This window comes from Bombina bombina, chromosome 5 (genome assembly GCF_027579735.1).
Source record: "Bombina bombina isolate aBomBom1 chromosome 5, aBomBom1.pri, whole genome shotgun sequence".
Classification (NCBI taxonomy): Eukaryota; Metazoa; Chordata; class Amphibia; order Anura; family Bombinatoridae; genus Bombina; species Bombina bombina.
This window is the reverse complement of record NC_069503.1, coordinates 932709567-932736481: the sequence shown is the minus strand read 5'-3', so window position 1 is coordinate 932736481 and position 26915 is coordinate 932709567. Positions and strand designations below refer to the sequence as shown.

The following is a 26915-nucleotide window of genomic DNA, read 5'->3' as shown; positions in this document are numbered from 1 at the left end:
TGTAGACTGAAGTCTACAGATTCCTGCTTAATTCAGTTTGTGTAATATGCCTTATCACATGTAGGGGAGGGGAGAGTCGGCTATTACTGCTTTCTCAGTCCCTTTAGATGTGTGTCCCAGCCTAATCTCACCAACAGTGCTAAACTGGGAGCTTCTAAGTAAGCTTTTCAAAGGCTTAATACTGGATTTTTAAATCAATATTTGTGCATATTTTTCTTTATACTAATGTCTATTACATGCAGTTATATGAAAACTGGTATATACTGTCTCTTTAAAAGGAAGCCATGTTAATACAGCATAAAATCAGACATTAGCTCTAGCAAAACAGCCCAATATATTTCCCATTGAGTAATTGTTAAGTGATAAGATAAGATAATGGAAGCTGAGTAAAGAGCAGTTGTTGACATAACAATTAAGTACCACACCCATTATTTAAGTTGTTGAAATTAACATTTCAGCCATCCCAATGGCTAATTGTTTCTTTTGTTTCCCATTGGTTTCCAGTTGATAGTAAAACCCACAAGATTGTTTACTTCTTAAAGGGCATTTAAGAGTTTGAATATAAGGTTTTGTTAATGAATGTGATGAGTACTGATGATAAATATATCAGCAACAACAGATACAGCAGTATAACTAACACGTATTTCTTTGACTGCAAATAAGACAACATTCCAATAGAAAGGACAAATATATTACAGTCTTACATTTTCAACTGTATGTGAAGAAAGCAGTTGAAATCAATGCTAATCCTACTGTAACAGGCAGTTGCAAACACATTTGCAGAAAATACTAAGTACATAATATCAGGGGGAAAACTTAGGTGTGTAAACCTACATTTACATATACAAACGCAAGATACAGTATAGTTCTCAATAAAACAGCATTTCAAAAGTGATTTGGAAAGTGTTATTGATTTTTTTTAATCTCACTCCCTAATTATAAATTGCCTCTTCAGACATTTTTTTTTTAAATGTTGATTAAAGGAACAGTCAATTTTTGATTGTTTAAAAAGATAGATAATGCCTTTACTACCTATTTCCCAACTTTGCACAACCAACATTGTTATATTTATATACTTTATAACTTCTAAACCTCCATATTTATGACTGTTTCTAAGCCACTACAGGCCGCCTTTTATCTTAATGTTAACAGCTTTTTACAAGAAGAAAGTGCTAGTTCATGTGTGCCATATATATATATATATATATATACTGTATATATATATAACATTGTGCTCACTCCCGTAAAGTTATTCATGAGTCAGCACTAATTGGCTAACCTACAATTCTCTAAATAGCACTGAGATAAGGGGCTGTCCGAAGAGGCTTAGATACAAGGTAATCACACACGTAAAAAGTATATTAATATAACCATGTTGGTTATGCAAAACTGGGGAATGGGTAATAAAGGGATCATCTATCTTTTAAAATAAAAATTTGGGAGTAGACTGTCCCTTTATTGTTTTAAAAGATAGATAATTCCTTTATTACCCATTCCCCAGTTTTGCATAACCAACACAGTTATAATAATATACTTTTAACCTCTGTGATTATCTTGTATCTAAGCCTCTGCAAATTGCCCCTTTATTTCAGTTCTTTTCACAGACTTGCAGTCTAGCCAATCAGTGCCTGCTCCCAGATAACTCCATGTGCATAAGTACATTGTTATCTATATGAAATATGTGAACTAACATCCTCTAGTGGTGAAAAACTGTTAAAATGCATTCTGAAAAGAGGTAGCCTTCAAAGTCTAAGAAATTAGCATATGAACATCGTAGGTTAAGCTTTCAACTAAGAATACCAACAGAACAAAGCAAAATTGGTGATAAAAGTAAATTGGAAAATTGTTTAAAATGACATGCTCTATCCGAATCATGAAAGTTTATTTTGGCCTAGACCGTCCCTTTAAGTTGACTTAGTCTAACAAAGTCAACTTGTTTACAAATGTAACCATATTTTTCTGGCCTTTAAAAGTAGCTTCACTAACTTGTACATGTTGTTTAATAAACAGCAATCTGCTCTAGTGGAGTTTTTATTTAAATCTTAACTATTAGAATTCAAGGGATGTGTGTTTAAATGTATAGTTAGATTTATTTTTGAAAGTATAGTCAGGATAGATGCATTTAAATTAGGAGTTTATGTCAAAATAATATTGAAGGGGTATGTATTTGAATTTTGGATGTTAGCAAATCTATTGTAATATGCCCCATAAATGTACTGAACTTTGCATAGAGCTGCAGTATTTATTGGTGTTTTATATTAACCATTATTAATAATAATAAAACATTTTATTATTATTATTATTATTATTATTAATTCTTTCTCCTTGCCCTAACTTGAGGCTCTGGGCCTGATATTCAAAACCTTGCCTTTAAAAAAGTTTAGAAACACAATTTTATTCTGAGAATTTTTTATTTGCTATGTAGTGTTCTTTATGTGAAACAGAGACCTCTAAATCACAAAACAGGGTCTAAAAACCCCCCAAAGATTTTGCATGATTTCTCTCCATGCCAGAGAGGTTTTAAATAACAGGCCCTATATCTGCTGAAGGTTTTAGGCCTAAGGCTTGCTATATTTCCATTGTAATGTGCTTAATATTATAAACTATATTTTTGAATTAGAAAGTTCTATTTATTTTTAAGTTTTTGTTTTTTAAATCTAACTTGCAAAATATAAGAAGCTGATTCTATTTAAACTATTTTTCCTATATACAACATTATAAATTGAAAACATGAAAGACAACTCTCACATAAACTCCCGTTAAAAAGACTATTTTCCTGAATTTAATTAAAAATTTTTACTTCTTGAAAAAGTTTTTCAATTTTATTTTAATAGATTATCTCATAAAATGAAGTTGACAGTGTTGTAAATTCTCGTTCTGTATTATGTTTGGCTTTGCAAGTCAAGTGGACTGAAGGGTTTCTTGGGAGAATTTACAGTTTTGTTGCAGATTTGGGTGCAATATTTAAGGGAAACTAAACACCTTTTGCATTTGGTTAAAAAAAAATGCTTTGTCCCTTCACACCCTAAAGAGGTCAAAAAACAAAATCTGTAATGGAGGTTTTCAAAATTATGCATCTTGCCTAGATCGGCTCTTTGATTTGCAGCAATTACAGGTTAAATAATTTGCTTTTTGGCCTTGCAAAGTATAGCAGGTCTCAATGTGAAAATCACTTAAAGGGACAGTCTACACCAGAATATTTATTGTTTTAAAAGATAGATAATCCCTTTATTACCCATTCCCTAGTTTTGCATAACCAACACAGTTATAATAATACATGTTTTACCTCTGTGATTACCTTGTATCTAAACCTCTGCAAACTGTCCCTTATTTCAGTTCTTTTGACAGACTTGCATTTTAGCCAATCAGTGCAGTCTCCTAGATAACTCCACGTGCATGAGCACAATGTTATCTATATGAAACACATGAACTAACACCCTCTGGTGGTGAAAAAATTGTCAAAATGCCCTGAGCTAAGAGGCGGCCTTTAAGGGCTTAGAAATTAGCATATGAACCTCCTAGATTTAGCTTTGAACTAAGAATACCAAGAGAACAAAGCAAAATTGGTGAAAGAAATAAATTGGAAAATTGTTGAAAATTACATTCTCTGTCTGAATAATGAAAGTTTGTTTTGGACTAGACTGTCCCTTTAAAATACAAGTGTCCATCATTATTAGGGTTCTTCGGAAAGGGGAGATTAAATTGAATGTCAGTTTACAACTTGATTTTGAAGACTTTTTAAATATTTAAAGCTGAAACTGAGCAAATGTTTGCAGCCAATCAGAATAAAGTTAAGGCAAATCTACTGTTTTTTTAAAGTCAACCAAAGTCAATTCCAGTTTTTCACACTAGTTTTGTTTAGTCTGTTATGTATTTGTATCTTTATCACAAATCTTTCATTGTATCTAAATACCCAGCACTACGGAAGTTAGAGGTGCTATACAAATAAATGATAATAATAATAATAATAATAATAATAATAATAATAATAATAATAATAATAATAATAATAAATTCTTGTTAAATACATAGTATGCTGCAATGTATTTGTTTTTTATCTTTCATTTTATTACATGCACTAAGATACATTAAAAAAATAACACATTCAGAAATAGTTTTTTTTTTAATATTATGATAAAATAAAGTAAATTAGATTAATACAGTTAATCATTTTGAATACAAAGAATTACATTTAACACATACATTTTATGATATTTACATTTTGTAGCCTGCAATAATAAACAAGATATACTAGCTACTGTATTTTTACAAACGCGACAAGATATACATTATTATTTTTTATAAAACGCCAGTCTTTTTGCAGATTTTATATTTAGTGCCATTTTTTTTCCAGCCTTATTATGTTCAAATCCCTTACACATTACATTTGTTTTTGTCCACTCTTATCCTGGTTGTCAGACAAAATGCAAAGGATTCCAGGGCCTCTTTGTTTTCCATATCCTGTGTCGGACCCACAGGTAATCTGCAACTTTTTTTGTTCTGCGTTGAGTAATTGTGTTGGGAGAGTTTAGAGTAAAATATTATCATCACATAGCATACAATAGAAGCGGAGTGATAAGCAATGACAATTTGATGTCAGGGTATAATCACTATGATTCTAATCTACTTCTTATTTGTATAGGGCCATTTAAATTTGAAGCAGTTCATTTATACCACAAGGAGCCTTACTTCCGTTTAATTTAATAGAAATAATTGATTATTCAAAAAAAATAAATATATAAACACAAAAATACACTTGTTATAAATTACATTACATAAATTAAATCAATAGTCCAGCATAAACTATTCTGAAACTTTATAGCCCCAGGATAATTTGTTACGTCAATTAGCAAAAAACCTTGGTTTAACTCAGAGATTGGAACTTTTTATATGTGTATTGTACTGGTCTAAAAGCTTTTGTTAGCATAATATCGGCAGATATGCACCAAAGGGAGATTAAACACAAAAAACATTTAATCTACCTACCTTTCATTATGCACAAGTCCAAAATGAGCACAGCACAGCACAGAGGATAAGGAGTGCACGTAAGGCCAAGGGTACTGCCTAAACCCTCCAAACGATATGCACAACAACAAAGGTCTCCAGCACTCCAATGTATTAAAAGGCAATTTTATTTAACAAATATTAGCAACGTTTCAGGGTCACAGCCCCTTACTCATGCTTTATAAACCTTTTATTATGGGTACTGCCATATTGGAACCTAGATTACACTGCGGGTATCTGAAATAGAGTTGTTTCACATGTGCAAACACATCAGCACTTTAATGCAGTGAAAGATAGATTTCAACATTGCGGCAACCACAGCTAGAAGGCACAAAATGACCTCAATTCTATGTTTATAAAATCTATTTAGTGTTTAATGTCCCTTTAAGCACAGTTGAATTGCATGCAATGGGAATCTTAGAGTAATAATAGATTAGCCCCTAGTATGCACTTCTGTGTCAATGTCAGTTTTTAATAGCAAATATATTGTGCATATATACATAATAAATAATGTTGATGTCCCATTTAAATACATATCTAATTATAAATAAGCAGGCTAATATTAAGTTAATAAAAAAACTGACTTTCTATAGTGAGGACAAAAAAAGCATGTTACACAATCATATTTTACAATTATTATATATCAGGTAATTTAAAAGAATTTGAGTGGTCTACTAAAAAATATATTACTACTGCATTTTCCCATCTATCATTTAATGATATTTTATAATGGTTTTGTTTTACTATAAGCAAATCATATAACCCCCCCTCCCCCAAAAGAAAACAAAACAAATATTAATTATATTTTCTAAAGAGTTTGAGAAGTTTTGACTAAGCCGAATCCCCCAGAAAAAAACATTCTAAATTCACTTTCTAATTATTTGCTGGATTTCTAAAAATAAATAAATACATTTTGCAAACAGAAGCCTAGACTTTTTTGTGAATGCAATGCAGATTCTCACAAATATAGCCAGGGTTTTTTATTATTCAACACAGTGAAGGAAGGAGCAGAAGTAATTGCTTAATGACAGATATGAAGAGAACAGAGAATGCACTGATCATTTCCTGTGAGCTGGCCTGATTCCAACTAGTCTCAATGGACTCGCTGATGTAAAAAGAAAACAAAATTGGTGGTTCTGGAGGGATTTTTCTTTCTGCTTTTCTGTGTAGTAAAGGCATTGAAACAATTAGGCAAATGTACGGTGTTAGTTTTCTCACGATAAACTGGGAATACTGAATAAATGTGGAAGTATGCTTTTTTTTTTTAATTCTTAATCATAATACTTAGAGGGTTGTAGTAATGCTCCTAAACCCCTTCTGAGAATTTTTCTTTTGAAATTGAATGACATCGTTTTTTTGCATGAACAGTGTATGTGCTTATTGTTTATCTCTGGAAAGAAGTTTATTCAAGTCTAAAAGTATTAGTCTTTACTTCAGATTTCTGTTTTATAATGCATATTAAACTCATAACAGCTTCTTAATAATATATATTTGTCTGTGAGTGCATATAATATATTTATTAAATATATATTACTCAACAGCATAAAGGGGTTTTGCTGCAGCAGTGGATTTTGTGTAAATATCTACAAATAAGATTCATGTTGTTTTACCATTTCACTTCTAATATTTATTTTTTAAAAAAGAGTACATGCCTTAACTTGTAAATGAGTAAATTGTTTTACTTAACTATATCTCTATCTATCTATCTATCTATCTATCTATCTATCTATCTATCTATCAGTCTGTCTGTCTGTCTATCTATCTAATACTCACATATAGACAAGAGTAGTCAACTTAGAGGAGCCTAGTTGTGAGACATGTTTGGGGTGATAACAGTTCTCACAGTAAGCAATATAACACTATACATTGTTTTTATAAAGTATCATCTTTTGTACCATCAGATAATGCTAATACAATAAAAATGAATTAGAATACCTTTTGTTCATATGGCTGTGAAAGAAAGTCACTGCCCAACAGTAGAAATATAGGAGTTGTCCCTGGTAGCTAGTGAGGAGTCTGTCCATAGAAATGAGTTGTTCATGAGCATGCACCTCCTGTCTTAAAGGAACAGTCTACTTGCTTTTTTGTATTTTTTAAAAAGATAGATAACCTCTTTAATACCCATTTCCCAGCTTTGCACAACCAACATTGTTATATTAATATACTTTATAACCTCTAAACCACTAAATGTCAGCCTTTTTCTAAGCTACTACAGGCTGCCTCTTATCTCAGTGCATTTTATAAGCTTTTCACAGTCCGAGCCAGAAAGCACTAGTTCATGGGTGCCATATAGATAACATTGTGCCCACTCCTGTGGAGGTATTCATGAGTCAGCACTAATAGGCTAAAATGCAAGTCTTTAAAGAGAACTGAGATAAGGGGCCAGTCTGCAGAGGCTTAGATACAAGAATAATCACAGAGGTAAAAAATATATTAATATAACCATGTTGGTTATGCAAAACTGGGGAGTGGGTAATAAAGGGATTGTCTATCTTTTAAAACAATAACATTTTTATTGTAGACTGCCCCTTTATTGTCAAAATAAAATAAAAAAAGCACAAACATTGTTACAATAATTTAAATATTGCTATTTCATATGTACAAATGGAATTTGTCGGATTTTACAGTCACTTTCATGGCCTTCCAAAACTATCAAAAGGGACTTGACTTGACACTTGACATCAGCTGCCCATGGAGCGATGGTTTGAAGTCCTTGTGCAATGGTACGCTGCCCTTCACCATGAAGGTGGGCAGAGATGTACATTGGGCCCTATAGTCATGAGTCAACCCTGTTTGAGGGGGAATGTTATGAGTATTAATGAGTGTTAATAGTTATGAGTGTTAATAGTTTGCTTGAGGGACAACTCCTACAACTCCATTTGTTTATAGTCTGACAAAAAATGATTTTTATTTGAGGACAGGCATTGAGGTGTTTTGTTTTTTTATATATTTTAAAAATGCTTTATTTTAGATTTTGAAAAAAAATCTAAAATGAATGTTTAAATTAGAAGTTTATAGGCCAATTTGAGATGTATGATTTTTCGATTTAAAGTGTGTGTTGGAACTAAAAATAAACATAATTTCAAGGTTTTTGTGAACTGTATAACCAATTTCACAATCTCTTGACTCAATGTTATCACTAACTTCTCTTATCAGAGTGTTGATGCTGCTTCTGTAAAAGTTAAAGCAGTAAAATATTTAGCTTAGTATGAGGTGATGGGTAGCATCATCAAGTTAAGATTAGCATACACCAATTACTTCCCATAGATCTGATCAAATGCCAATGAGCTACATCCATTAATGGGAGACTGTAAACTGATGGCATCTAGCAACACCTTGCTGATAACAAAAACAAAGCAGAAGTAAGCCAGTCAGGGGGGGATGAGGAAATGCACATAATAGACTCATTATCAGTTAACAGATAAGTTGTTCATACAGTAGTTCAAAGTAAATAGGTGCAGTATCGTTAGTGCTATCAACAAAGGGAAATCTAAATATTGAGATGCAAACAATTGTGATGTGAGACAATTGTTCTCAGTTTAGTCATATCTTTCAATTACACTGGGATTTAAAATGCATTCTTTGTTATTTCAAATTAGAAAATAAACTCTCTGTGAGGAGTGTAATTAATTATGCATAATGCAGTAATGTTTTATATACTATATATATATATATATATATATATATATATATACTACATTGGCAACCAGCATGCAAAATAAATGTAAAAAGAACTGACACATTCTGCATTGTTTTACTCATCTAGGGAAATACCCTGTTTTTTATCTTATCACTTTTGCTTGCGTCAATTAGGGACAAATATAAATTTGTTTTTACACTGTTCGATCCACCACTGTGTAGCATGTTGGAGAGTCAAATATCTAAATTCTTCAGAATACACTACAGCCAATCCCTTCACTGGCTCCTCTAGCCTCCAGAATTAAACACAAAATTATGACTCTGACATACAAAGCCCTCAACTACACTGCTCCCCCCTATATCTCAGACCTTTTTTCCAGATATTCTCCCTTCCATCCCCTTAACTTTGCTCATGACCTTCTCTTCTCCTCCTCTCTTGTTACCTCCTCACATTCCCCAACTACTGGACTACTCCAGACTGGCTCCCATCTTATGGAACTCACTGCCCCGTTCCACAAGATTCTACCCTAGTTTGAAACTCTACTGTTCGGGAATGCATACAACCTACACTAACCTTTTCTAAACCCAGTTCCTCTCCTCCTTTGTTATCCCCTTGAACCCCCTTAGCATGTAAGTTTATTACCTTCATAAGAGCTGGCTACAACAGTGAAACTCTCGGCAGGGCCCTCTACCCATTTGATCCCTATAAAAGTTACTTGCATACCATGCCTATGTTTAAAGCGCTGCGGAATCTATTGACGCTCTACAAATAACTGATAATAATAATTATAACAGCTGTTTTACAAAACTCCATCAAATAATTAAGGAAAGTACATTAAAGTAGTTATTTTTTAACTACTACTCATCAATAAACATTTATGAGGAATTATATTTTGATGCACAATAATGCAAACTAACATGTCAAACTAAAAAAATTAGAAAAAACTGTAAATATTAAAATTAAGCTCTGAACATCTGTCTGTCTGTCTGTCTGTCTATCTATCTCTCTGTCTGTCTGTCTGTCTCAGTATGTGCATCTTTCTACCCATTGGTCTGTATTTCTGTCTACTAAAAAAATAAGAAAAAAAAACTGTAAATATTAGCACTAAGCTCTGAACATCTGTCTTTCTGTATATCATCTATCTGTCTGTCTGTCTATCTATCTATCAGTCTGTCTGTCTGTATGCCTGTCTATCTCAGTCTGTCCATCTTTCTACCCATTGGTCTGTCTTTCTGTCTAGTCTATCTACCTATACCTCTCCTGTGTCTGTCTAATCTGCCTATCTGTTTTATAATTAATTATATTGAAATTAAAGCACATTTCAGTAGACCACTTCCTGTGGTATTTTTCAAGTTCACTAAATTATATTCTGTTAAATTGAGGTCTATTCTGCACAGCATTTATGCAAAAAAGACACAGTTCAAGCTCATATTCTATTTACATAATAATACATGAGAGTCATCATGTGGGGCCTTCAGCTCCCCCTTTTTTTCTTATCTAAAGCAGTTGACCTCAGGAGAGGAGTTAAAGGTTACTGGGTCAAAGTCTTTTCCTCCTTGGATCTTGCTGCTTGCTGAGAGAAGGGTGCCTGGAAAATAGATGTTTTAAAAGTGAGGTTGAGGGTCACAGTTTTAATTCTGTTACAAACCAGCTGGTTTGAGTTTTGACTTCCAACAAATTCCCCCACCCCCTTTTTTTAAAGCTTTAGAAAAATTTGTTCTGAAAAAGTTAGTAGCTCATAATATGTAGTTGCAGTATATTTTTTATGTACCTTATAAGAGAATTCTTGTTTGCATTTTGTCCGACTTTCTAATCACTATTACATTTATAGATATAATTCAATGCTAAGTCAGTTAACTATTTCTGTACTGAAGAATTTTTGATCATTCAAATATAAAGAGTCTTCTATACTAGTGAATGTTATTGAACTTAAACGTGTTTAAAGTTTTTGTATATTTTACTACAGAATCACTCAAGACAAAATAGATTTGAGTCCTTTATTAGTTTAGATAAATAGAAGACTCTTAAAGGGACAGTCAACCATAGAATTGTTATTGTTTTAAAAGATAGATAATCCCTTTATTACCCATTCCCCAGTTTTGCATAACCAACACAGCTATATTAATATACTTTTTACCTTTGTGATTACCTTGTATCTAGGAACCTTCTTCCTGCCCCCTGATCACATGACTGTGAATGTTTATTATCTATTGTCTTAAATTTAGCATTGTATTGTGCTAGATCTTAAATAACCCACTGGGCCTGAACACAGTGTTATCTATATGGCCCACGTGTACTTTCTGGCTCTTGGTGTTGAAAAGAAAAAATCATCTGATAAGAGGCAGCCCTCAAAGGCTTAGAAATTAGAATATGAGCCTACCTATGTTTAGTTTAAACTAAGAATACCAAGAGAAAAAAGCAAATTTGATGATAAAAGTAAATTGGAAAGTTGATTAAAATTAAAAGTCCTATCTGAATAATGAAAGTTTAATTTATACTAGACTGTCCCTTTAAGTAGTTGTAATGCAATAAACTTAGGCTTTATATATTTTTATAAGTTCATAAATGGAGCATAGATTACAAACATATATTTGTATTGTCATTTGACAAAAATGCTTTATTAGTGCTGCTACTACATAAATATGCTACCAAAATGAAACCCTGGCTCATTAATATGAAATTATTCACATTGGTATAGATTCAATAAAGTCTGCTAGTCCATAAGACTCTCAGAGCTTGTCACTCTAAGAGTCATTATAAAAGGGCCTTGTTGTGATAGCAAGATGCAAGTTTGTCATATTAAAATTAATGGCCCTTGTACCCTTTATCTTATTGTAAACATTATTGTGGTGGCTTCCAGAACATTACAATGCTGCCTATTTTTAAAGATATTGCAGTCAACTAAACCTTTAAAATATGAAAACATGTAATTAAAGTGATGGTAAATTCAACACCTTTATATTTTGCCATTCGATGTGAACTTTAAAAATAATATTAGTTTAATTGATGAAAAAAATTAAATTTAAAACATACTTTAGTAACTTTTATACAACTGCTACGTTGCTACTGCACACTCCGGAAGCCCCGACACCAAGACACTTCCCCCCACCCCACTCACGTTTTTGCCGTTGACCAATTAAAATCCTGTCATTATGGCATGTTTAATGTAAAAAAAAAAAACAACTGGATCTTTTGCGCATGCATTACCAACGTCGTGCGCAAAAGATCTGTGGGTTTTTTTTTTTTACATTGAAGCATAACACAAATTGGATTGGACAAAGGCAAAAACGTTAGAGGGAAAAAAAAGTCAGTGACGGGGCTGGCGGAGCGTACAGTAGCAAGGTAGCAGTTATATAAAAGTTACTAAAGTATGTTTTAAATTTACATTTTTTCATTAATTAAACTAATATTATTTTTAAATTACACATTGACTGGCAAAATATAAAGTTGTTTATATTACCATCACTTTAAACAATGATAAAAAAAAGTCTCTATTTGAAGACATGTAATTAACTTACAACTAAACGTTTTAAAACCCTTAGTAAAATCTATTTAAGACAGGTTTGCAAGCTTATAAATGGATGGGTAGAAACACAAGTTGTTCTCTGATAGTAGTGGGAGAAAGCGTATTTTTTTTATTCTACTAATACCTGCAAGACATATTCTGATCTTCTATGCTTTGTCAACATAGTTAATTGGAGTTAGTTAGAAAGTGAAAAATGAAAGGGACAAAAAAAGTTGCACAAAACATATAAAAATACACTGTACAGTACAGTTACACTCATAATAACACTGTCTAATAAAAATTATTGAAGAAAATTGCATCAAAAAGATATGACGTCTCAGGTGTAAGAAAAAAAAGGCATGCCAAGGGCTTTAAAGGGACACTAAACCCCATTTTTTTCTTTCATGATTCAGATAGAGCATGCAATTTTAAGCAATTTTCTAATTTAGTCATATTATCAATTTTTCTTCGTTCTCTTGCTATCTTTATTTAAAAACCAGGAATGTGATCCATAGGAGCTGGCCAATTTTTGGTTGAGAACCTGGGTTATGCTTGCTTATTGGTGGGTAAATGTAAGCCTCCAATAAGCAAGCACTATCCATGGTGCTGAACCTAAAATGTGCTGGCTGCTATGATTTACATAAAACAAAGATAGCAAGAGAATGAAGAAAAATTGATTGATAGGAGTAAATTAGAAAGTTGCTTAAAATTTCATGCTCTATTTGAATCATGAAAGAAAAATTTGGGTTCAGTGTCCCTTTAACATAGGGATACATACATATACACGACTAAATATGTTTATGTTGGTAGATAGATAGATAGATAGATAGATAGATAGATAAATAGATTGATATGTGCATTGGAGCCCTTTGCAGTCAAGTAGCTGAAAACATGAAAAATCATATATTTGCAATATTCTGTACTGTAAATATTTCTCATTCTAATGTTCTTCACATAGGGGAATATGTTCTATGTATATATTTGGAATAAATAGAAGATATTCTGCTATGTGAAGAACATTTGAATATGAAATATTCATATTTCATGTTGGGTTAGCACACTTGTTTAAACGCGATTGGGTTTGCACGTGAGTATGGTGTTTTTTCCACTTTTCATACTCCATTGAAGTCTATGGGGGAATACGTTAATGCGGTCACAATATTCTAAGTTCCACTTTTTGCATACATCCGGATAGCACTTGTGCTCAAACTTTTCAGCTCATAATACAAGCGCAACCTGATGCACACAAATAGCTACGTGTAGTGAAGTTCACACGCAAGTGGAAGCGCTTATTTGCACGTCACTCATAATCTAGCCCTTTATGGGCTCAATGTACTGCTATTCGCAATGTAAACCCACTGCTACTTCGCCTCTCTGCCACCTCTGAGTATTGACAGGCTCCTCTCTTGCATGATTGGTCACGAGAGAGAAGGGGACGGCATTATGTATGCAGGTGTGTGTGTAATGATATATACGGCCAACGAACATACAGTGTCAGCTGCTTGTACACTGCAAAGCCAGGCAGACAGGTTTTAAAGTTGGGAACCCGGCTTAGTACATGGGTCCCAAAGTGTCTAACCCCTTTGTAGGTAAGAAATAAAGCAATAAGAAAAAGCTTGAATGCATAAAAGGGTAAGCATTTTCTTATTGTAGTTTTATGTTCCTTTTAAAATATGCATATACACTGAGCAGTTTAAAAAGCAGATAGGTTAAAACACTATAGATATGTACATAGCATACTCTTCTGTAATCCCTATCATTTCTTTTTCTGCAAATATTTTTTTTATGCCTTGTGATAAAAAGGTCTTTGTTAAGTATAAAAACAACATTATTTCGGAAAAAAAATAATACTTACTTTGGCAGAGTAATGTTTTCAATTAGAACATCTGAAGGAGTTTTCTTGTACTTTGCATTAAACTGCTGTTAACTTCCCTTTCATATTTAAATCTCAACACACTTAGCAAAATATTTTAGCATTTTTTTACTTATTCTTTTGTACATTCAAATATCTTGAGTTAAGATTTTAAAGACAAAACAAATAGTAGCATGTATGACATCAGTTTCTTTTACTCTGCAATTCATTGCCAATCTTTGCACATTTCCTATTTCCTGGTCCCTTGCATTCCTTTATTTCCTGAATATAGACTGCAAGAATAAAGCAGATTTGCCAGTCATTCCACAATAGTATGTTATGGCCAATGTTAACATAGCTGTCAAAGTAAACTGGTGTGTAAGTGTTGGCTTTAAGTATCATAAATAAACTAAAATAGTTTATCAGACCTCACTTAGGGGGTTTGTATGGAAATCCATTTAAAAAGGAACCCAGCATGCTACAAATTAATGAGAAATTTTCCAGTAGTTTAGTAATTGACTTTAATATTCATACTGTTTTTTCACTGCAGTATTAGCAAGATATAAATTCAGGAACTCAACAATTGAAGCAAAACATAATATAGTGAAATTAGGTCTAGTATCATCGGAGCGGTACATTTAAAAAAAAAAAAAACAACAAAACCAAATAAATAAAACTCACAAGTCTCAAATAAATGGCAAACTAGTAACAGATTTTTTGTCTACACTCTTCAGAAACATTGGCCCCAGGCTGTGTTAGTGTGTGGCTCAACAGCAATCAGAGGTCATAATTTCATTGGCGGTTAGCATCAGGTTTAATTTTTGTAGCATGTTACATTACCAAATGTCTGGTTTCAGTTAAGCTAAGTACTGAGTGCATCGGCATTAAACAGTAAGATTTTCTTAAAGTACCTGAAAAAGCAAAAGGGGTTTTATAAAGCACATATGCTAATTGTTTTTAGCAGCTTAGTAAATACTAAGAATGTGAACTGTATGTCAGTAAAATGTAATGACAGCTGAGTATTTTTAAGGCTCTTAAAAATAAAAATGGATATTTTACAAGGCTGCCACCTACTGCTTTATATATACAGTGAAATACCCTGATCAAAATTTTGTTCTCCACTATATTTAGTTAATTTGTGCAGTGAATAATTGTGTTCTTTTTTCTTTCTACCAACAGGAATGTGACCAGGTTCACATTGACGATGTGTCTTCAGATGACAATGGGCAAGACTTAAGGTATACCTGATATATATTTGTAATTTATACAAACTTTATATATTTATATATAACTATATATATATATATATATATATTTATTTATATATATATAAATGTATAATATATATATATATATATATATATATATCTCGCGTGCATATATTTTGAATAAAGATGCTTACACTTTATCTATTTTACCCTGTAGTCACATAAGTACACCTAAAACTTTAAATAATGAAATGCAAGTAAGCACTCAGACTTAAAACTTACAGTTGTATGATCTATGAGAAATCAAAATGGCTACCAGATTGTTAGCCAATGAGAAAACACTGTTTAACTTGTTATTGTCGTTTATATAAATGCCTAAGGGAAAAAATACAGAATAATAGAATTTGAATGGTTGGTCAGTAGTTGAGGGTTAGTTAAAACTAATTCAGCTGCAAGGCAGCCAAGTTCATTTATGTGAAGTGGAGGTAAAAATGTTGCGGTAGCACAAAAAAATACCAGATTTTCTTTTTCTTTTTTGTTCTTTTCATTTTCTTTTCTTTTTTTTTTTTTTGCTTTTTTCCATTTCTTTCAATTCTTATTTTTCCCTTTTATTCTTTACTTTTCTCATCCCGATTGAGCCAATGTTTTCTTGCTGGGGCTTTTCTCTCTCTACCAGCAGCGAACTGCCTCTGTGATCTTGTTTACTGGCAGAATACTTGAAATAAATAAATTAAAAGTAATATTTTATGGGGTAGTCATATCCCACTTTTATCTAATAACAATTATTTGGCACTAGGGAACATATTTGATAGCCAGATATAAATATTTAGCATCAAGAGTTCTTCATTTTTATTATTATTAATACAATATTATTATTATTATTATTATTATTATTATTATTAATAATAATAATAATAATGTCAGTTTAAAAAAAGAATAATGTTACTTCCTTTTGTTTTATATATCCAGAATGTAGAGAAGTTTATAGTTTGAATAATAAAAAAAAGTCACAGATATTTTGTTCATGTGCCCACATCAACTGGAATATTTCCTGTTTCTACTAATTTTATTTCTGATTGTAAAGTGACTAGTGTGTCTTAATAATCTAGTATCACCAAAAGCGCTACAATCACTTATTCCATGAACATTTTTGTGGTTTCTTTCAAAGTGACTTCTGGTACAACTGTTTTACCCAAATATTGATCACAATGCAAAGCTACATACATTATATATATAGTGATATCTGTTTTCCTTTTATACAGCACGTATAACTTTGGGACAGATGGTTTCCCAGCAGCTGCAACCAGTGCAAACTTATGTCTGGCGACAGGAGTTAGAGGAGGAGTTGACTGGATGAGAAAATTAGCTTTTCGATACAGAAGAGTAAAGGAAATTTACAACACCTACAAAAATAATGTTGGAGGCAAGTAAATATCATCTTTTTGTTACTCTGCTGTTGAATTTTAAATGTATAGGTATGAATCTAAAATTAAAATTACTTTTCATAGTAAGTTAAAGGGACAGTCAACCATAGAATTGTTATTGTTTTAAAAGATAGATAATCCCTTTATTACCCATTGCCCAGTTTTACATAACCAACACAGTTATATTAATGTACTTTTTACCTTTGTGATTACCTTGTATCTAGGAACCTTCTTCCAGCCCCCTGATCACATGACTGTGACTGTTTATGATCTATTGTCTTAAATTTAGCATTGCATTGTGCTAGATCTTAAATAACTCCCTGTGCCTGTACACAGTGTTATCTATATGGCCTACGTGTACTTTCTGTCTCTTTGTGTTGAAAAGAGATTTAAAAAGCATGTGATAAGAGGCAGCCCTCAAAGGCTTAGAAATTAGCATATGAGCCTACCTATGTTTAGTTTAAACTAAGAATACCAAGAGAAAAAAGCAAATTTGATGATAAAAGTAAATTGGAAAGTCGATTAAAATTAAACATCCTATCTGAATAATGAAAGTTTAATTTATACTTGACTGTCCCTTTAAGTCATTTGTTATAATTGCCTTGTTTTTCATTACATTTACCTCTCTGTGTTAATCGAAGGGTCTACAACTGTGGTTTGTAACTTTCTCTACTATTTTTTAGAACATTGGTTATACTTTTTTTTTATATAATTGTACATTACTTATTTCATTTTTAAGTAAATTGGTAAACTGTCGAGAAAACTTAAATTCAATTTTATTTATTTTTAGATTATTCCTCAAAATGTATTTAGTATTTTCTTTACAAACTACCAATTCAGTGAGCAAATTAATTAGAAATAGTAAACACTGGATATTTTTGTTATTTTTAAAACCCAGCTATTTCTGATTTAACGCATTACAGAAAAGCCTGTAAATCTTGAAGGATAAACAAAAGCAGATGAACAATTTGTCCCACCTGACTTTCTGATGCTCAAACCATCTGTTAATATTATAAAGCACTCTAGTAACAGAAGTCTTTCCCACATCAAGACACAACATCACTTGTGTTACACAGTGCTATATTATACACATTATTTACAATATTTGCAATACCTGATATCTTTTTTATCCACATAGGAGACAAAATGTAACTGGAGATTTCCTAAATGGCATGATACAGATTTGACATCTCACTTTTTTACCATTGTACAGCAGAAGATGTCAAATTTCTTTAGAATATAGGAGGCAGCGCAAAAAGTTATGTTCTTGGTCTTTTATTTTTACATAATAAAAAACAGACACAGTTATGAAAAGATGCTGAATCAAACTTCAGCTCAGATACCGGTTCTCACCAGACACATGCCCTAAGAGATATCAGATTGTATGCATGTCTCCAGCCTCCATATATACTGTGGTTGTAATCCAAAAGAATCTTTAGATGAAGTATGTCATGAACAGAGCCCATTTATGCCGGCTATATTCCTACAAAGAAAAACTTTATTGACAAAGCCGTGAAGTTGTACAGTTATTGGTTCGGAATGTTTATGCATCTGATACATGGATTGGAAGTGTTACAGTAGGAGCACTACAATTCACCACCTGCATCTAGGTCTGGGGTCAATATTATAATAGTGTTAGACATAACTGTTTAACTTGATATGTAGATTAGAGTAGATGTATTAGTGTAGTAGTTATACATCAAAATAACAATTCCTGAGGAACAGAGGACACTCACAAAAGCTTTTCTTTTAATTTATAATGCTAGTCCAATAAAAAAGGGATTACTGCATACTGCAATACTCTTGTTATATTGATACCTGATATGGAAATAAGGCAATATGGGGGTACTCAGTCTCTCTCTACAAAATAACTACTTCTATCAGTGGTATCAGTAGTATTAGTAGATTTATTACTAAAGGCCTGATGATCAAAATCTTTCTAGCATGGAGAGAAACTACACAAAAACGTTTGGATTTCTTTTAGACCTTATATTGTCCTATAGGAGTCTCCCCTTCACATAGATAACCCTGTATAGGGGGGTAATCATCTCTCATGGTGACCTCACCGTACTGACGAGACGTCTTAGATTATCTCATCTGAGCAGAGAACTTTCGATCATCTGGGCCCTCAGTGACATTATTGGAGGATTAAAAAATCACACTTGACACCTTTCTTAAAATATTATTTTGTAATAATCTCTTATATAAATGTAGATGAATATTTGTTTCGTTTTCTTTCATAACTGTTTTGTTTTTGGATAAGGGGACAATAATTGGTATAATGAGCTTGTTTTAAATTTTTTTTCATGTAGGTCTACTTGGTCCTGCAAAACGAGAAGCCTGGCTGCAGTTAAGGGCAGAGATTGAAGCCTTAACAGATTCATGGTTAACACTTGCACTAAAAGCCCTAACTTTAATTCATTCTAGGTAATGTTTATTTATTGCAAAAATAGTTCAAACAACATCTAAATGACCTTTTCTGTTATACTCATTTATATTTTCTTTTCCTTTACCTACAGGACGAATTGTGTAAATATACTTGTAACAACTACACAACTAATACCAGCTATGGCTAAAGTATTGCTATATGGGTTAGGTGTTGCTTTTCCTGTTGAAAATATTTATAGTGCAACTAAAATAGGTAAGTGTATTTTTAAGTAAAACATAACATACTCTTAATAACTCAACATTTCTAAAAGACGCAGTTCTAATTAAACTCTAGAATACCTTTGCTGTTGACTTAGTGACTTTTGAAGTATGATTTTCATTGATTACATTGTTAGATGTCCATTTATATTATTAAATAATAATATGTATTATATTAAAATGTTGTCAGGGGGAAAAACCTTGTAGACAAAATGTATCATTCTCTTACGTTATCTCACCAATGCAGTTTTAAGAAGGATAAATACATTTCACTATGAGTTTGAAAGCTAGATATTAAAATAGGCAAATTAAATTTTGAAATATATATTTAGTGGGATTTACACCCATGGCACTACAGGGTGGAGATACAACCAATGTGCTATGTCCCAGGAACACTTTGGGTTCCTGTAGCTTTTCCTTTTAATCAGTATGATTACTCTGTTGGTACATTTTAAGTTCATTCAAAATGTGTTTTTTTTCCTAAGGGTTTTAATATTGTTTAAAATATAGAAAATAACATTTAGCCTGCTAACAATTACTTCACTTTTTTTACTCAGGAAAGGAAAGCTGTTTTGAAAGAATAATTCAGCGGTTTGGAAGAAAAGTTGTCTATGTTGTTATAGGTGATGGTACGGAGGAAGAACAGGGAGCCAAAAAGGTAAGATATTTTCCTGTGTTTTACAATTTTATAACTTCTGTGTATTTGTAATGTTTATTTACAATAAATAATCATTAAATACATCAACATGAATAAGGGGTTGACTGTATGCTTTCCATGGCATTCCTGGGGTGTGAAAGGATTTTTTTACCTACACTACTGCCAAGTATGAGGAGTTTATAAAAACACTATCATCCTTGTGAAATATCTCAGCTCACTGTTGTGCTGCTATCACAAGACCTATAAAGCTGTGTACATTTTATCTTCTATTTCTCCTTTTATTTTTCAAGTTTTCATTAGACTGAACTGATTTATCAAGGGAGATTTTAATTTATTTTTTGTATTTAGTTTGTTCTGTACTGAACGGTTACAAGACAAATTCAATACAATCCATTATAATTGATAGTTACTAGTAACTTGTGGATGTCACTAGTGAAGGATACAAATCTCTTTCCAGCAAGTTTTTAACAAGATATTAGTTTCGTAAATGGTTTTAATGAATCTAGGCCAATTATATTGCCTGTCATGCAGGTATATTCTTTCCCAGTTAAACATTTTATCAAACAATGAGTTTCAAATACACATAAATTTTAATAGAGAATTCTGCAGAAAAAAAGTTAGTGTGGTTTTCAACTAGAAGTGCATAATTTATGTAAGATAATTTTTTTGAAGTTAGAGGAATTTTAGAATGGATCTGCTGTTGATAATACAGAAAGTATAATTACACAGTTAGTCATAATGCATCAACAATTATTTGTTCACTGTAAAATGTAAGATAAACTTGTTGTTCGTATTATTGTTATTAATATTATCATCATTTTTTATTTGTAAAGTGCATTCAAATTCCATAGAGCTTGATACATGTGTAGGGGTATGTACTAAGCGCCATTTCTGAAGTTGCAGATGCAACTTGGGAGCCCTTGGTGCACAGGGTTGCTCAAGAGAATCTGCAAATTCAAGTTAAAAAGCTGCTATCTTTATACCACTGTTTTCTAACCTCTATGTTGCCTCAGAAGATTAATTTATCCAGGATGATTGACAAGCTCTGCTCTCATGCAATTGTACAAGAGCAGCTGGTGGGTCAAGCTTAGCAATTGCTTAATTTCCAGCAGCAAGTGCTGCATCACAGGCTACTAACACTGATGGAAATGTTCACTGCCTGGGAACATTGTCTGCCCACATGTACATGAATGGAGACCAATTGCACTAATTCATGGTAAAAATAAATAAATACAGATACATAAAAAAGACTAAGCAAAGCAAACAAGTGCTGGAGAAGGTAGGCTCTGTTTGGAACAGGAGACAATATATGTACTATAAAGTTTCTCGTTACTTAATTACAGAAGGAAAATAATATATTTGAGCCTTATACAAAGGTGTATAATGTGTTTGTAAACTATTATTGATGCATACCAGTCTGCCCTTGGAAATTATAGTCTAAGGAAGAATGTAATGTGAGATAATAGGTTTTATTAATAAAGGTGGTTCAATAGGAGACTGAGAGTGCAAGCAAGGAGATTTATAGAGCACTACAATAGGGCCCATAAGCTTTCAGAGATTTATATACAATATTACCAATATACTTGAAAGACTGTATTATGATTTGAGGTTTAGTTTTTGTTTTTAATCTTACTCCAATAAAAAATATATATATAATATAGGAAAAAGGAAAATCCTATCTTTTAAGGTGGGATTTTACTTATGGGAAGACAGAAATACAGTGCATATTTAGACTGCCTGAATCATAAAAGACTATCACCTAGATTGCGTGTTTTGCGCTAAACAGGGTGCAAAACTAACGCCAAAAATGTTGCGTTATTTCACCCTCCATAGTGATGCCATTACGAGTTACTGAAAAGCCTCCTTGTACGTGCAATATGGTGGCTTTAAGCTTCATACAGCACAAAAACCAAGGGCTGCTTTGACGTGCTCGTGCACGCTTCCCCCATATACATCAATGGGGAGAAGGTGTTAGAAAAAAACACCTGAAGTGCGGAATGAAAAATCTCCGTAAACGCAACCCGATTGATGTCTATGGGGAAATAAAAGTTACGTTTAAACCTAACACCCTAACATAAACCCCAAGTCTAAACACCCCTAATCTGCTGCCCCAACATCGCCGACACCTCAATAAAGTTATTAGCCCCCTAATCCTCCGCTCCCTGACATCACCGCCACTATAGTAAATTGTTATTAACCCCTATTTCGCTGATCCCCAAAGTCACGACACTATAATAAAGGTTTTAACCCCTAAACCTATGGCCTCGCACATCTCCGCAATTAAATAAACCTATTAACCCCTAAACCTCTGGCCCACCACATCTACGCCACTAAATAAACCTATTAACCCCTAAACCGCTGGCCCCCCACAACGCAAAACACTAAATTAATCTATTAATCCCTAAACCTAACACCCCCTAACTTTAAATTAAAATTACAATATAACTATCTTTAAATAAATAAAAACTTACCTGTGAAATAAAAATAAACCTAACATTAAACTATAAATTAACTTAACCTTACTCTTTAAAAAATCAAAAAAAAATTTTCACGGTTGCTGAAGTCCGAACATCCAGGCAGTGAGAAGTCTTCATCCAGGCGGCAACATCTTCATCCATCGCGGGGGCATCATCTATCTTCATCCCGGTGGCAAGGAGCAGAGTGGCAAAGACATCCAGCGCAGAGCGTCCTCTTCATACGGTCCCCGCCGTACACTGAAGCTTCAATGCAAGGTAGCCGTTTCAAAATTAGCGTACCTTGCATTCCTATTGGCTGATTTCATTCTTCAAATTCAAATCAGCCAATAGGATGAGAGCTACTGAAATCCTATTGGATGTTCAAATGAGAGCTACTTTAATCCTATTGGCTGTTCAAATCAGCCAATAGGATTTCAGTAGCTCTCATCCTATTGGCTGTTTTGAACAGCCAATAGGATTTTAGAAGCTCTCATCCTATTGGCTAGTTTGAATTTGAAGAATCAAATCAGCCAATAGGAATGCAAGGTATACCATTTTGAAACGGCTACCTTGCATTGAAGGTTCAGTGTACGGCGGGGACCATATGAAGAGGATGCTCTGCGCTGGATGTCTTTGCCGCGGTGCCGGTATGAAGATAGAAGATGCCCCCGCAATGGATGAAGATGTCACCACCTGGATGAAGACTTCTCGCCGCCTGGTTGTCCAGACTTCAGCAACCGTGAGTAGATATTCTGGGGTTAATGTTAGGTATTTTTTGGGGTGGGTTTTTTTTTAGATTAGGGCTTTGGGCTTTTGAAAAAGAGCTAAATGCCCTTTTAAGGGCAATGACAAAGAGCTGAATACCCTTTTAAGGGCAATGCCCATACAAATGCCCCTTTAGGGGCAATGGGTAGCTTAGTTTTTTTTTAGAGTTGGGTTGTTTTTTTGGGGGGGGTTGGTTGAGTGGTGGGTTTTACTGTTGGGGGGACTTTGTATTTTTGTTTACAGGTAAAAGAGCTGTTTAACTTAGCGCAATGCCCTACAAAAGGCCCTTTTAAGGGCTATTGGTAGTTTATTGTAGGCTAGGGGTGTTTGTTATTTTGGGGGGGGGCTTTTTTATATTTATAGGGCTATTAGATTAGGTGTAATTTTTTTTTATTTTTTATAATTTAATTTATTATTTTTGTAAGCTTAGTTTTTTTATTTTTCGTAATTTAGTGTTTAATATTTTTTGTAATTTTAGATTTTTTTATTTTTTTCGTAGTGTTAGGTTGTTATAAATTTGTAATTTAGTATTTTTAATTGGTAGTTTTTTTTTTATTTTATTAGAAGAGTAAGGTTAGGTTAATTTATAGTTTAATGTTAGGTTTATTTTTATTTCACATGTAAGTTTTTATTTATTTAAATATAGTTAAATTGTAATTTTAATTTAAAGTTTAGGGGTTAATAGTTTAATTTAGTGTTTTGCGTTGTGGGGGGCCAGCGGTTTAGGGGTTAATAGGTTTATTTAGTTGCAGAGATGTGGGAGGCCGGAGGTTTAGGGTTTAATAGGTTTATTTAGTGGCGACAATGTCGGAGAGTGGTGGAATAGGGATTAATTACTTTATTATAGAGGCGTTGACGTTGGGGAGTGGCGAAATAGGGGTTAATAATTATTAGTGTCGGCGATGTCAGGAGCGGCAGATTAGGGGTTAATAAATTTATTTAATACTCACGATGTAGGCAGCAGATTAGGGGTTAATAAATTTATTTAATAGTCGTGATGTGAGCGGCAGATTAGGGGTTAATAGCTTTAATATAGTGTTTGCGATGCGGGAGGGTGGCGGTTTAGGGGTTAATAGGTAGTTTATGGGTGTTAATGTACTTTGTAACACTTTAGTTATAAGATTTGTGAAACATTTTTGTGGCTCAAAACTCATAACTACTGGTCTCAGATGGCAGAATGGATTGTGTCGGTATCGACTGTAATGCACGCATTTTATCCTCACCGCACAACCTGTAATACTGGCGCTATGAAAATCCTATGCAAAAACGTCATTTTTTGAGTGCGGGATGGATGTTGTATTACAGGCTAAAATGTTTGCGGTATAGCTATACCGACACGACTTGCAATAGCTGCGTTACTGCTTTTATGCTGAAATTGCCATTTTTTCAGCGTTAAAAGCTGTAACGTAAAAACTGGTAATCTAGGTGTATGTGAATAAAAGATTTTTTTAAGCTCAGATTCTCTCCAATCAAAGATTAAGGGTAAAGTTTACACCAGGTCAGACTTTGGAAAAAGAAAGAACCTGAACTATTAGCTATCATGTAATCTTCCAAATAAAGCTATAAAAACACATTTCCTTTATAACCATCTGATTTTCCAAAAAGCATTAGTGTAGTTCTGATTGTTGGATTGTAGGGGAGAGTAAAAAAAATATATGGTAAGGCTGAGACAATAAGGATATTGTACTTGTGTACTAAACATTCAATATGAAGTATTGTCCATGTACTGGCTTTAAATGTCTTACTTATTTTCCTTTATCATGTTTTTGTCTTGCAGCATTCTATGCCATTTTGGCGAATAACAAGTCACTCAGATCTCATGGCTTTACATCATGCCTTGGAACTTGAATACTTATAGCAGCAACACAGCACTTTGTTTCCCTGTGGCAAATTGATCCTGCCAATGGATAGCATATTGTTCTATGTATTGGCCCTCTGCAGCACAAACATTTCAGCACACAATCACAAAATTATGAACAGAAGCTTTCATCTGTTGTTACTGCTGACCCAAACAATTGTAATCAGTTGGAAACGAGCTGTAAACAACGCAGAGGTGGAAAAGTTTCATGCATAAGAAGAGAAATGAACTGGGACTTTTACTTTTTCTCTATATGGAATATGAGCCTCTAGAATGGCACATATTACTGCACTCTAAAAAAAAACTCTAAAGAAAGAAAGTTTACTATTTGTCTTCTTTGATCAAGAGTACTGTCGAAATGCTATTTATGAACTGTGTTGTGAAGACATTAGCTCTTGACATATATATATACAGTATATATACATGAAGATGTATATGATAAGGCAGACAATCTACTAAAGACTTTTTTATCTTTGGACTTAAGAATTACTTTGTGCAAAATAGTCTAAAATATGTATACTGTAATTTAAACAAACATGTACATCATTGAAACAATCATGTACAGACATTTTTTGTGTAAATTTGTAATAAGGGATGGTTCTTTTACTTGTTATTTAGGTAAATATTATTAAAAAGGCAGGATAGCCTTGGTAGGTATAATATACAGGGCAGTGTGTGGCTGTGCAGTGCCTTAACAAATTATCAGATATAAATATGTAGATAATATTTTTTACTGTAGGGGAATTTGTTAAGACCAAAAGCATGAATGTCAGGTGTCAGTATGGTTTTAGCATTTTTTAATATGTTCACTGCTGCCAAGATATGTGCATACCAGTTATATTGGTCAATTCATACTCTGGTTATGTGTGTGTGTGTGTGTGTGTGTGTATATATATATATATATATATATATATATATATATATATATATATATATATATATATAAAAAAGTGCGTGTGTTTGTGCTTGTGTACATATATATGTGTGTGTTTGCGTGTGTGTATGTATGTATATATATATATATATATACATGCGCACACACGCATATATATATATATATATATATATATATATATACAGTGAAAAAGGCTATAACTGCTAATGTTAATTGATATTGCTATTTAAAAATATTGTGATTACAATAAATGTGTTTTTTTCACTCATTGAAATATTTAGAGAGAAAGAATGAATGCCCACTGCAATAAATATCACTAATCTATATTTTTAAAACAGTTGTAAGATATGGACATGTGGAGTCTAACAACTATTGATATTATATTAACAAAACTGGAAATATTACAAGAACTACTGCAGACCAGTATAACCTTTCCCTCTTAACATACCAATCTTAGGCCTAGATTATGAGTGGAGAGGAAAATTGCATATAAATGTGTGCTGGTATTACAAGTTAGGCGTGATGCGAACACAACCTCGAGTTCACATTGCCCGGAAGCCTTGCGCTCATGAGAACGCGCTTCCATAGGCTCCAATGGGAGCCTCGTTCTCATGCCAAAGCACCTAGTGTAGCGCAGGGGGCAATCCAGCAGCGTTGGGAGCAAAATAAAAATATCTATGAATATATACGTATATATTTATATACGTATATACACATAATAGGATATAAATATATATGTATATAAGCATATACATATATATTTTCAGTGAAAATGCAGTCCCCATTCACCTCTAAGTAAAGGCACTTTTCAGTTCCTTTTTCTTCTGACATCCCCTCACTTTAACCACTTATAACTGCTTCGTACAGTTTTTAATAAAAAAAATAAAACGGTCATATTATTTATTTATATAAAACAACTGTCCACTTTATTTTGGTGGCAATTGGGCCCCTTTTTTTAATTAACCAGAGTTCTGTCTGCGGGAGCATTAACAAGCCACAATTGT

The 26915-nt window shown here is 32.9% G+C and overlaps 1 protein-coding gene across 5 annotated transcripts in view; it reads left to right on the top strand.

Annotated features, from left to right (window-relative positions):
* EYA1 (EYA transcriptional coactivator and phosphatase 1) overlaps window positions 1–25877 on the top strand; it is a 123435-nt gene extending 97558 nt beyond the window's left edge. For 4 of the 5 annotated variants that reach the window (XM_053715120.1, XM_053715119.1, XM_053715118.1 and 1 more), the window contains exons 12-17: window positions 15181–15239; window positions 16472–16632; window positions 18946–19060; window positions 19153–19274; window positions 19837–19937; window positions 24936–25877. In XM_053715120.1, the coding sequence (XP_053571095.1) occupies window positions 15181–15239; window positions 16472–16632; window positions 18946–19060; window positions 19153–19274; window positions 19837–19937; window positions 24936–25016 (639 nt within the window). In that variant the 3' untranslated portion in view covers window positions 25017–25877. The remainder of the gene's footprint in view (window positions 1–15180; window positions 15240–16471; window positions 16633–18945; window positions 19061–19152; window positions 19275–19836; window positions 19938–24935) is intronic. The other variant, XM_053715121.1, reaches the window with a different exon arrangement.
* Window positions 25878–26915: the final 1038 nt, after the last annotated feature.